This window comes from Piliocolobus tephrosceles, chromosome 9 (genome assembly GCF_002776525.5).
Source record: "Piliocolobus tephrosceles isolate RC106 chromosome 9, ASM277652v3, whole genome shotgun sequence".
Classification (NCBI taxonomy): Eukaryota; Metazoa; Chordata; class Mammalia; order Primates; family Cercopithecidae; genus Piliocolobus; species Piliocolobus tephrosceles.
Window position 1 is genome coordinate 39,647,074 of NC_045442.1, and position 12,613 is coordinate 39,659,686.

Consider the following 12,613-nt stretch of genomic DNA (forward strand, 5'->3'; position numbering starts at 1 on the left):
ATAGATCAATAAAATGGGGCATAATCATACAATGAAATATTATTCAGCAGTGAAAAGTATGAGGTACTGATTCATGCTACAGTATAAATGAACCTTTAACCTTGAAAAGATTATGCTAAGTGAAAGAAGCCAGTCACAAGACCAAACACTATAAAAGTCCATTCATATAAACATCCAGAATAGGGAAATCTATAGAGACAGAAAGTGGATTAGTGATTGCTTAGGGCTGGGAGAGAGGCACAGGATGGGGCCACAGAGGGTGATAGCTAAAAGAAACAGGGTTGCTTTTTGAGATGATGAAAATGTTCTAAAATTGACTGTAGTGATGCCTGCACATATCTGTGAACATATTTAAAACTACTGAATTGTATAATTTAACTGGGTGAATTGTATGATATGTGAATTACATGTCAATAAAGCTGTTAAAAAAATAAGAAGAAGAAACCAAAGCATTTCTCCTCCTCTTCAAGGAAATCTGCTATCGTGTGTCAAAGGACTGGCCTTCCCTATCCTTAAACGATGATAGCATGACTTTGTGTTGCTGAAGGCTGAGGGGGTTTTCTGCTGAGCTTTCTGAGGGTTTGAGAGGTGATGGCCTAAACAAGAAGGAAGGGTTTGGGGTTCTTTGTAGGGGACTGAGCCTTGGGGTCAGGGGTTCAGGGTTCTGGTGCCTGAGCTCTAGAAGACCCATATTTAACATGAGGCTCTGAATGTGTTCAGGCAAGCCACTAGAATAAAGAACCACTGAAAGGGGCACCATTTGGCCGTCATGGTGCCAGAAAATAAGCCCAGCCCTGCTGTCTGAGAACAGCTTTTGAGAGAGGACCCTGTCTGAGCCACCAGTTAGTCCAGTCATGGGGGTCAGTGGGCGCACCTCCCCCGCACTGATGCTTCAAATCCTTGAATGCTGAATCATTCGGGCAACAGGGTGGAAACCTCCTCTCCAACCCCAGGACTCCATTAAGCTCAGAGGTGGCCACTTCTATGACTCATGACTTTTCAGAGGTCATTCAAAGGGTAGCTTGAGTCCCCACTCTGTAAAATACAGGTTGTAGAGCAGATTAGGGTTTCACCAGATGGTTTTATCCTTGCCCACTGGATCTAATTCTTTTCAGGCCACATACTACCATGGCCCAATTTCAGGGATGGGGCCTCTCCAGCTGCCAATTCCCATTATGTAGGATATCTAGGGAAAAGAAAAATAATAATAATCCTAATGCTGATACTGTCCCAAGACTACTATGAGAATAACAGTGGCCACAGTGCATTTACCTTACACTGGAATCCAGAGTCAAGGTTTTTCACTCCCGCTCTTACCAAATCTTAGCCAAAGGGCTGGTATAACTACAGATATGCAGGGGAGCATTTATCCCATAGTGCACCATGCAGCTAATAAGGGAAAGCAGTCCAGTCATCACAAAGCTGGACTCTGACAGTCATCATATTTTCCACTGAGGCACTAGACGTGACGAAACTGCACAGGAGCTGAGAGGAAGCTGGATTCCCTTTCACTGTGCTTGACAGGAAGTGACCTGCATCATCCTATACCCATGTCATCAACCCAGCACTACCCTTCGTGATGAAAGAGGCAGCCTGGCAAATCACCAAGCACAGGCTTCCAGCTAAGCCTAAGCACCCCACGAAATTTTAATTATCTCAAGGTCCAAACTGTACCCTAGCTCCAGGGCAACCAAATTTCCAGACCAGAAAACAAGACATGTTGCTATCTCAACAGCAATCCCTGACAACAACATTGAACAGTGGGGCTCGATGGATATTTTATCACCTGTAAAAATTACCACTTAGAAGATGAATTTATTACTGGTTGGCCCCTTTACATGTAACAGACATTAGCTCTCCCCTAAGGTTCAGGTCTCTTCAATTTGAAAGAGACAAAATTTAGAATCAAGGACATGTATACCAACAAAGGTATTTTTGTGAAACACTCAAAAAATAATTGCCTCTTAGGTTTAATTTTCTGTTTTTGAGAGTAAAGTATGAAGAAGAAAGGCGCATTTTAAAAGGAAGAAAGCAAAATAAGAAGCAGCAATACAGAAGCTACTTTTGACCTACCTTTTTAAATTATAGCTTTTCTAGGCTGATTTAAAATGTTTTATTCATTCTCTACTTTTCATTTTTATTCTTTGTTTTTTACTCTTTATTTTATCTGAGTTTTTTTTTTTTTTCTATTTTGTCATACATATTCTTGTACAGTAAATCTTCTTGTGGAACAAAGAAGGGAAATAAGTGAAGTGATAATACAGGAGCCAGTGGAATTTCTGCCCTGGCACCTTCACATTCTCTGAGTGCATGTGGAGCTCGGGTTACATGAGCAATTCCAGCAAGGCAGAAGCAGAAACTTCTTGTACTTCACATTCAAGATAACTATATGTATCTAAACTCCTCAAAATTCAGGCAGATTGAGAATTTTTTTTTTAAAGGAAAAACACCCTTAACCAATCTTTAACCTGGGGGACTTTAGCCACCCATCAAAATATCCTGTCTTATCTCAGAGCAGGACAGAGGGAGTATGACTGTAACTGGATAAGGGATAGGGTTTTAATTTCTTATGAGGAGGAGAAGGAGGATACCAGTAGTTAGTATGTCAGCAAGCATTAATCTTCATTAATGTTTTCTATTCAAATCCATTCTTCTCTACACAGCTGTGCAAATATAAATTAAATGGGTCATTCTGACCAAGGCATCCTAGAAAAAAACATGTTTAATGCGAGGGCCAAGGAATTAATTGGACAAATAGCACATTCTTTAAATGTGTGGGAAGGATTGTTCAAACTACCGCACTATAGATAGAGAAGCATGAATTCAAATTCATACCACTGTAAACATCCCTGAGTGAGAAGACAAACAGCAGAAGGCGGTGGAAATGTGTTCTCGACAAAGCATATCCACGATGGCCAGAGTGAGCAGAGCAGCACTCACTCCTTGCTAGAACTGTGCGGTGAGTAGCATCTCATTTAATGCCACAATAACACCATTATTCTCAGTTTTTAAAAAGGGTAATTAGGAACAAAGAGGTCCAACCGTGTACCAAAATTCACATGCCAGTCAGTGATGGAGTGAGGGTCACAATTTAAATTCAAGTCAACTGACTCCAGAGACTGTATTTCTAAACATGACATTGCCTTTTTCTCTATATACTTGGCATTATGCTTGCATTATGGAGAGTGAAAAAATGCAGAACCTATTTCTTGCCCTTAATCGACTTACAATCTGATTGAGGAACTAGAATGGACACATACGAAATAATCAAAACACAGGAAAAGGAGCATATCATTAAGATCTGCATCTTTGAAGGAAGTAATTCATAGGAGCTGGGGGAAACTAGTTATAATCCACCTGTGCAACATTTGAGAATTTCTGCCAGATTCTAAACTAAAAAACAAGATATACAGAATACCATACCTTAGAAAATACCGATTCATTCCTGATATGGTGTGGTTTGAATATTCAGAAAGGGCCCCCCTTAAGAAAGGGCAGGACAACCAGCCTATTCCCCAGCTGCATCTTAATGGTTAATAAAAATGCCAATAGCCTCCTCCAAGCCTGCTCAGACCAAGGGGATAAAAGTTCCTGGAGTCTACTCTGACAGAGGTGTGGCAGCCTCTCCCAGCCTCCAGAGACTAAGAAGCAGGGAAGAGACAATTTGCATCATCCCTTTGGTCCTTTTTAATTAGAAATTAACCATCACAGGGCCTTTGATGAACAAGGGCAGGTTTGAGCTGGGGATCAGTGAACAAGCTCAGAAGAAATAGCAGCAGGGCTATAGAAAAGGAAAAACTGGAGAAGAGTATGGGCATACCAAAAATTATTCTGAAATTTACACCCGATTCACAACCCTCATAGGGAAACCATGAAAAAGGTTCTAAAGCAACCTGTTTCCATTCACTTTGCTATATTTAAATTTTGATTGTGCTCTTAATGTTCGAGTGTACATAATTTTTTAAACCACTGCATTTTTAACTAAGATGACATGTTGCTCTCAGCAGCAGTTTCATGGCAGGGAGATGCTGTGCAAGTCATCTAGTGCTGAGCAGGACAGGCATGCTGGTGACAGGCTCCTTGTCTGTGATTCAGGTTTCATGTGGAATCAGGTCAAAAGACACAGAAACACATCCTAGACACTGGACGGGGTGAGTGGTCAACTGTATAGAGAAGAACCTGTGGGCTTTCACTTTTCAGGCAGGTTCCCAGGTCAGCCCAAATGTTCCTAAGAGCCCAAGCAATGTCAGGGATTTTAGGGAAGGGCAAATATTCCTGAAATGTCCCAATCAAAAAGCAAAGAACTATTTAAACTCCTAGCCAATGGTTCTCAACTCCATAGAATCTATAGAATCACCAAAGGAACTTTGAAAAAAATACTCATGCTGTGCCCTACCCTGGTGATTCTGATTCAAAGGGCCTGGGGAGGGGTCTGGACAGTGACTGTGACGTGTAAGCAGGGTTATAATCACCATATCTAACATGGCCAAGTCTGAGATACCATGAGCATCAATGAATGGGATCACTCAATCAACAGATGCTGAAATGAACAAAATTATTCCGTTCTTTTAAAAGCTTCCTCTGAATTTTATTCCTGTCTGGATCTTAAGAAATTACTTAAGAGTGTCAGCTGCCTGGATTAAATCTTAGTTATTTCACTTACTAGCTAAGTGACCTTGGATGAGGTACATAATTTCCCAGGAAATCAGTTTGGTTAGCAATACAATAGGGTTAATTACCATACCAAAATCATAAGGTAGTTAAGATGACTGTACAACGTGGAATATGTAAATTATTTAGCCCAATATCTGGCATTTGTTGAATGCTCAATAAATGTTAGCTACCCTGACTGATGACTCATATGGTTGGGCTGTGTCCCCACCCAAATCTCACCTTGAATTGTAATAATCCCCATGTGTCAAGGGCAGGGTCAGGTGGAGATAATTGAATCATGGGGGCGGTTTCCCCCATAGTTTTCTCATGGTAGTGAATAAGTCTCATAAGATATGATGGTTTCATACATGGGAGTTCCCCTGCACATGATTTCTTGCCTGCCACCATATAAGACATGTCTTTGCTCCTCCTCTGCCTTCCACCATAATCTTTGGCTTCCCCAACCATGTGGAACTGAGTCCACTGAACCTCTGTTTCTCTGTAAATTACCCAGTCTTAGGTATGTCTTTATTAGCATCATGAGAACAGACTAAATACAATGATGATGATGATGAAAGTAAAAATATAGCACTTATATTTCAATAAAAAGGATGTTTCTCCAGACCAGGTGCTTATTTCTAGGGTCAGGTTTTAAAGGACTTATGAAGAATTGGAGTGTGAGAGTTCTAGAAACAGTTTCACATAGAGAGCGACTGAAGGAAGCAAGAGTTTTCAGGATAAAAAAATCCAAGATGGCATATGGCACTGTCCTCAGATGTACAGATAAGGTCTGAGGGCAGGCAGCCTGACCATGTGTATTTCTACAGCAGGATTCTTAAAGAGGGGAGACCGTGTACAGAATTCAGAGGACCTGAAAATCTGGCTGAGGAAAAAAAAAAAATGATTCATTATTTTCATTAATCTCAAAGGAAATTTAGCACTTCCTTTAATTCTGAAAATAGGCAACAAACTTCAGTAGCAGTAATAGTAACTGTGATCTTGTTACCAATAGAAGTCACAGATATTTCTATATCCTATTACAGTTGTGACAGATGTCCTAAACTGTTATTGATATTTTGGATGACCAACTGCCCTGGTTTGGTCTGAACAGTTTTCCAGGACATGGAATTTACAGTGCTAAAATTGAGAAAATTTCAGGCAATCCATACTATATATACATAAGTATATATACATAATCCAATATATACTAAAGTATACAATCTATACTTATGAATATAAGGACTTATATTCATCACTACAATCATCCCTCAGTATCTGAGAGGAACTGGTTCCAGAACTGCCACCTACCCTCCCGAATACCAAAGTTCAAGGATGCTCAAGTCCCTTATGTAAGATGGCTGAATCCCTGAATAGACCAATAGCAGGCTCTGAAATTGAGGCCATAATTAATAGTCTACCAACCAAAAAAAGTCCAGGACCAGATGGATTCACAGCCGAATTCCACCAGAGGTACAAGGAGGAGCTAGTACCATTCCTTCTGAAACTATTCCAATCAGTAGAAAAAGAGGGAATCCTCCCTAACTCATTTTATGGGCCAACATCATCCTGATACCAAAGCCTGGCAGAGACACAACAAAAAAAGAGAATTTTAGACCAATATGCCTGATGAACATTGATGCAAAAATCCTCAACAAAACACTGGCAAACCAAATCCAGCAGCACATCAAAAAGCTTATCCACCATGATCAAGTGGGCTTCATCCCTGGGATGCAAGGCTGGTTCAACATATGCAAATCAATAAATGTAATCCAGCATATAAACAGAACCAAAGACAAAAGCCACATGATTATCTCAATAGATGCAGAAAAGGCCTTGACAAAATTCAACAGCACTTCATGCCAAAAACTCTCAATAAATTCGATATTGATGGAACGTACCTCAAAATAATAAGAGCTATTTATGACAAACCCACAGACAATATCATACTGAATGGGCAAAAACTGGAAGCATTCCCTTTGAAAACTGGCACAAGACAGGGATGCCCTCTCTCACCACTCCTATTCAACATGGTGTTGGAAGTTCTGGCCAAGGCAATCAGGCAAGAGAAAGAAATAAAGGGTATTCAATTAGGACAAAAGGAAGTCAAATTATCCCTGTTTGCAGATGACATGATTGTATATTTAGAAAACCCCATCGTGTCAGCCCAAAATCTCCTCAAGCTGATAAGCAACTTCAACAAAGTCTCAGGACACAAAATCAATGTGCAAAAATCACAAGCATTCTTATACACCAATAACAGACAAACAGAGAGCCAAATCACCAATGAACTCCCACTCACAATAGCTTCAAAGAGAATAAAATACCTAGGAATCCAACGTACAAGGGATGTAAAGGACCCCTTCAAGGAGAACTACAAACCACTGCTCAGTGAAATCAAAGAGGACACAAACAAATGGAAGAACATTCCATGCTCATGGATAGGAAGAATCAATATCATGAAAATGGCCATACTGCCCAAGGTAATTTATAGATTCAATGCCATCCCTATTAAGCTACCAATGACTTTCTTCATAGAATTGGAAAAAATTACTTTAAAGTTCATATGGAACCAAAAAAGAGCCTGCATTGCCAAGACAATCCTAAGCCAAAAGAACAAAGCTGGAGGCATCATGCTACCTGACTTCAAACTATACTACAAGGCTACAGTAACCAAAACAGCATGGTACTGGTACCAAAACAGAGACATAGACCAATGGAATAGAACAGAGCCCTCAGAACTAATACCACACATCTACAACCATCTGATCTTTGACAAACCTGACAAAAACAAGAAATGGGGAAAGGATTCCCTATTTAATAAATGGTGCTGGGAAAATTGGCTAGCCATAAGTAGAAAGCTGAAACTAGATCCCTTCCTCACTCCTTATACAAAAATTAATTTAAGATGAATTAGAGACTTAAATGTTAGACCTAAAACCATAAAAACCCTAGAAGAAAACCTAGGCAATACCATTCAGGACATAAGCATGGGCAAGGACTTCATATCTAAAACACCAAAAGCAATGGCAACAAAAGCCAAATTTGACAAATGGGATCTAATTAAACTAAAGAGCTTCTGCACAGCAAAAGAAACTACCATCAAAGTGAACAGGCAACCTACAGAATGGGAGAACATTTTTGCAATCTACTCATCTGACAAAGGGCTAATATCCAGAACCTACAAAGAACTGAAACAAATTTACAAGAAAAAAACAAACAACCCCATCAAAAAGTGGGCAAAGGAAATGAACAGACACTTCTCAAAAGAAGACATTTATACAGCCAACAGACACATGAAAAAATGCTCATCATCACTAGCCATCAAAGAAATGCAAATCAAAACCACAATGAGATACCTTCTCACATCAGTTAGAATGGCTATCATTAAAAAATCAGGAAACAACAGGTCCTGGAGAGGAGGTGGAGAAAAAGGAACACTTTTACACTGTTGGTGGGACTGTAAACTAGTTCAACCAATGTGGAAGACAGTGTGGCGATTCCTCAAGGTAGAAATACCTTTTGACCCAGCCATCCCATTACTGGGGATATACCCAAAGGATTATAAATCATGCTGCTATAAAGACACATGCACACGTATATTTATTGCGGCACTATTCACAATAGCAAAGACTTGGAACCAACCCAAATGTCCATCAATGACAGACTGGATTAAGAAAATGTGGCACATATACATCATGGAATACTAAGCAGCCATAAAAAAGGATGAATTCATGTCCTTTGTAGGGACGTGGATGCGGCTGGAAACCATCATTCTCAGCAAACTATCGCAAGAACAGAAAACCAAACACCGTATGTTCTCACTCATAGGTGGGAACTGAACAATGAGATCACTTGGACACAGGAAGAGGAACATCACACACCAGGACCTATTGTGGGGTGGGCGGACGGGGGAGGGATAGCATTAGGAGAAATACCTAATGTAAATGACCAGTTGATGGGTGCAGCAAACAAACATGGCAAATGTGTACATATGTAACAAACCTGCAGGTTGTGCACATGTACCATGAACATAAACTATAATAAAAAATAAATAAATAAAAAAGATGGCCTAGTATTTGCATATAACATACATGCATCTTCCTGTATACTTTAAATCTTTTCTAGATGACTTAAAATACCACACACTATGTAAATAGTGTTACAGTGTATTGGTTTTTAAATTTTGTGTTATTTTTTATTGTTATATTATTATTTTTTGTTTCCTACAAAAATATTTTCAATATCCAGTTGGTTGAATCTGTGGATACGGAAACTAAAGATACAGAGGGCCAATTCTATTTTGAAATTATGACAGTTATCACATAACTAGATATTATTATTTAATGTATTAATAAAGAAGCACCTAAATTGCCATGTTAATTTAAAAAAATTCTTGATATATGTGTATCAACATAACTTGTCCTCTATGATTTCTATTTCTATTATAAACATTATTCTGAATCCGTAGGTTTCATTACTTTCCCAAAGCAATCCATAGCATAAAAAAGTTTAAGAGGGAAGGAAGTGGGGTCATTAGTTGGAAAATGTAAAAAATCGGAATTAAGTTCCATTAGGTCTAGAAACCTAAAAACAATAATGAACTACATCATAGAAGAGGACCCAGGCATTTATCTCAAAAGAACACAAACAGATAATCAACAAATGGAGCCATTTTTCCACTACCAGGAAATCTCTCTAATTCCTCCAATATTTTCTTTTCTTTTTTTTTTTTTTTGAGACGGAGTCTCGCTCTGTCGCCCAGGCTGGAGGGCAGTGGCCGGATCTCAGCTCACTGCAAGCTCCGCCTCCCGGGTCCACGCCATTCTCCTGCCTCAGCCTCCCAAGCAGCTGGGACCACAGGCGCCCACCACCTCGCCCGGCTAGCTTTTTGTATTTTTTCTGGTAGAGACGGGGTTTCACCGTGTTAGCCAGGGTGGTCTCGATCTCCTGACCTCGTGATCTGCCCGTCTCGGCCTCCCAAAGTTCTGGGATTACAGGCTTGAGACACCGCGCCCGGCCTCCTCCAATATTTTCTGACATACTTTTATGTTGTTGCAGTATCAACTCAATCTTGATAGCTATCAATTGGAGTATATGTTTTCAATAACTACAAATGCTTACCTTAAGAATCATAATTTGACAGATCTTAAAATTTCTCATGAATTAAGACTATGGAAAGTTAGATTTTTTTTAAAAAAAGCAAGTTTAAAGAAATGGTAAAAAGAAACTCAAATGCTTACAGGATACCACTGGGCTTCTGACAGACGTCGGCTCCCACCTTGCTTTATCTCCACTGTTGACAGGGGTTCTATTACTCTCCCACAAGGCAGTAAGGAACCATTTCTCTTCTGATCTATGTAACTCCATGCAATCAGCCCAATGTGGCCAGAAGGCAGAGTCCTCACAATTGCTCTTGTTCCAGTATACACAGATTTCTTAACTTCTCTGTCATTTTTACAGAATCTCCTGACTAACAAAGTGGACCGCTCCTTTTTGCTTTTAAAAGCATCTTCTTCTACATCTTCACAATTATCAGGGAAGTCCTCAAAACGGCTCAAAAAGGTCTTGGCAGTTTGACTGTCAGTAAAATCTTCCCTACAAAAGCTGTGACTTGAATATACCATGTCAACCTTCTGGCAAGAGCCTTCAAAGCAAAAGTATTTATCATTCAAGGTGTCACAATGATCACACTGCAGCTGTTCATTCTTATTATCACAATTTTTGGCCAATTCCATCAGTTTACAGGTATATGCCACGTAGTTTTTCTTTTGCTTCTCCTCACTCCCAGGTAGTGGTACACAATTTCCACAATCGTCTAATATTAAGTTTTCTGATACGGTACAGAAAGTGTCTGACATTCTTCTGTCAACTTCATAATGAAAATGAAATACTGCTGTGCTGCTGTCAGGGTGTGCTCTGCCTGTCTCTATGATTGCCGACTGATTTCCTAAAGGATTAATGCCCATGGAAGGTCTGTCTAGTTCCAGTTGAATTCCAGGGAACACCTTTCTTTCCAGTGGAGACAGAATTCCAGTTTCTAAACACAGGTCTTCCTCAACAACAGAGTTGTACATTTCATAAAACTGTCTCTGAGGAAGGCCATGCTGATGGTTTCTCAATATGTTGTTGTGGTTAATGTTAAGGTTTTTCACAGAATCTGGCATGCTTTTCTCCCAGCATTTTTCATTACTGTTCTCATCACTCACTATTTTCTCCCTTGTTATTGAGAGAATCTTTGGCAAGTTGCTTCCAGAAGGTTCTTCTTTAAGTTTGTTCAGTCGTGAGATGGTATGAGAAGTCTCCCCACTTTGTCTGACAGTATGTGCTTTTGAAATATTGATGTCTGAGACCTTTTCACTACTTTCATCTGCAGCTGACTGGGGAGAAACCACTTTTCTCTGAGTCACAGGTATGAGAACAGAAGCTGTAATTTCTTCAGAAGTCATCTTGGACTAACACACAGATTTTGACTATTGCTCTATTTCTCCTCCCTGGTGATCATGTCAAGGTTTTAATAAAATTATTGATTATTACAACAATCTCAGATACACAAGTCCTCCCAAGGAACAAAGGGATAATTCCTTTCATTCAGCAGCATTGAGAGGCAAATAAATTTTCTCAGTTATAACTTCCTATCGTGAATATATATTTTTTCTAGATCAGGGTTTTAAGGTGGTAGATCAATTTTCCTTCCTCTGTTACCTGAAGCAAAAATTTTTGAAGACTTTTACTCAGGATTGCACTCTGCAACTTCTGATCCATCACTGATTTGCAATGATTTTAAAATTCAGTTTGAATGATTCCTGTTTCCTGTAAGAAAAGAGATAATGTCAAACACTGTGGCACTCAGTGAGTTTTTTAAAAACATGATCTCACAATCCTAAGATACAGATCAATTTTGAGAAAAAAGGTTTTTTTTTTTTGCAATTAGAAGTTGGTTTTTATGTTTTTGGCATTTATTTTTTGATTTAATATTTCAGAACTTCTGCTTCCAGCCAAAATGGAGTAACAAGGGCAAGATTTATTCATCCACTTTGAATAACTAAAAAGAAAATCAGAAAAAAAAACAATGGTTTTCAGATATTGAACAACAGGCAACAGAGACATTGATCTCTGAAAGAAGAAAAAAAATGGGCCAGGTGCAGCGGCTCACACCTGTAATCCCAGCACTTTGGGAGGCCAAGGCAGGCAGATCACGAGGTCAGGAAATCGAGACCATCCTGGCTAACATGGTGAAACCCTGTATCTACTAAAAATACAAAAAATTAGCTGGTGTGGTGGCGGGCACCTGTAGTCCCAGCTACATTTGGAGGCTGAGGCAGGAGAATGTCATGAACCTGGGAGGCGGAGCTTGCAGTGAGCCGAGATCACACCACTGCACTCCAACCTGAGCAACAGAGCTAGACTCCGTCGCAAAAAAAATAAAATAAAATAAAAAATAAAAAAAAAGAAAGAAAGAAAGAAAGAAAAAACAATGAAGTGAGTCCTATAAATGCCCTAGTTTACTGCTTAGAAAGTTTCCAGGTGACAAGGCAGGGAAAGGAAACTCAGGTAAAATCCAACAATTTACCTGAGTAGAAGAGAAAAAGTTGAGACATCAGGGAGGCCAAGGAAGCTAGAGAAATAAGGCATATTAAGCAAAGAGGCACAAAAATAAGAACGACAGCAGGCTTTTAATCAGAAACAATGCAATCCAGAAGAGAGTGGAGTAAATTTTAAAAGTACTGAAAGAAAAACTACTGTCAACTTCAAATTCTATACCCAGCAAAAATATCTTCTGCAAATGAAAATTAAGTAAAAACTTTTCCAGGCATATAAGGCTGAAATAATTTATCACTAACAAGCCTGCACTACTTGTAACTCTATTAGTAGAGAGAGGGAATCAAACAAATTTCTATCCAATGTGGAAACACAATTTTAAAGATATACAAGGCACTATGGGACTAGAGGGTGCCCATCA

The 12,613-nt window shown here is 39.4% G+C and overlaps 1 protein-coding gene across 2 annotated transcripts in view; it reads right to left on the minus strand.

The window, feature by feature from the left end:
* Positions 1–12,613, minus strand: part of PLCE1 (phospholipase C epsilon 1) — a 348,163-nt gene that overhangs the window by 298,752 nt on the left and 36,798 nt on the right. The window contains exon 2 of one of the 2 annotated variants that reach the window (XM_023226273.1): positions 9,894–11,463. In XM_023226273.1, coding sequence (XP_023082041.1) covers positions 9,894–11,099 — 1,206 coding nt within the window. In that variant the 5' untranslated portion in view covers positions 11,100–11,463. Of the gene's footprint in view, positions 1–9,893; positions 11,464–12,613 lie in introns of those variants that run through there. The other variant, XM_031936174.1, reaches the window with a different exon arrangement.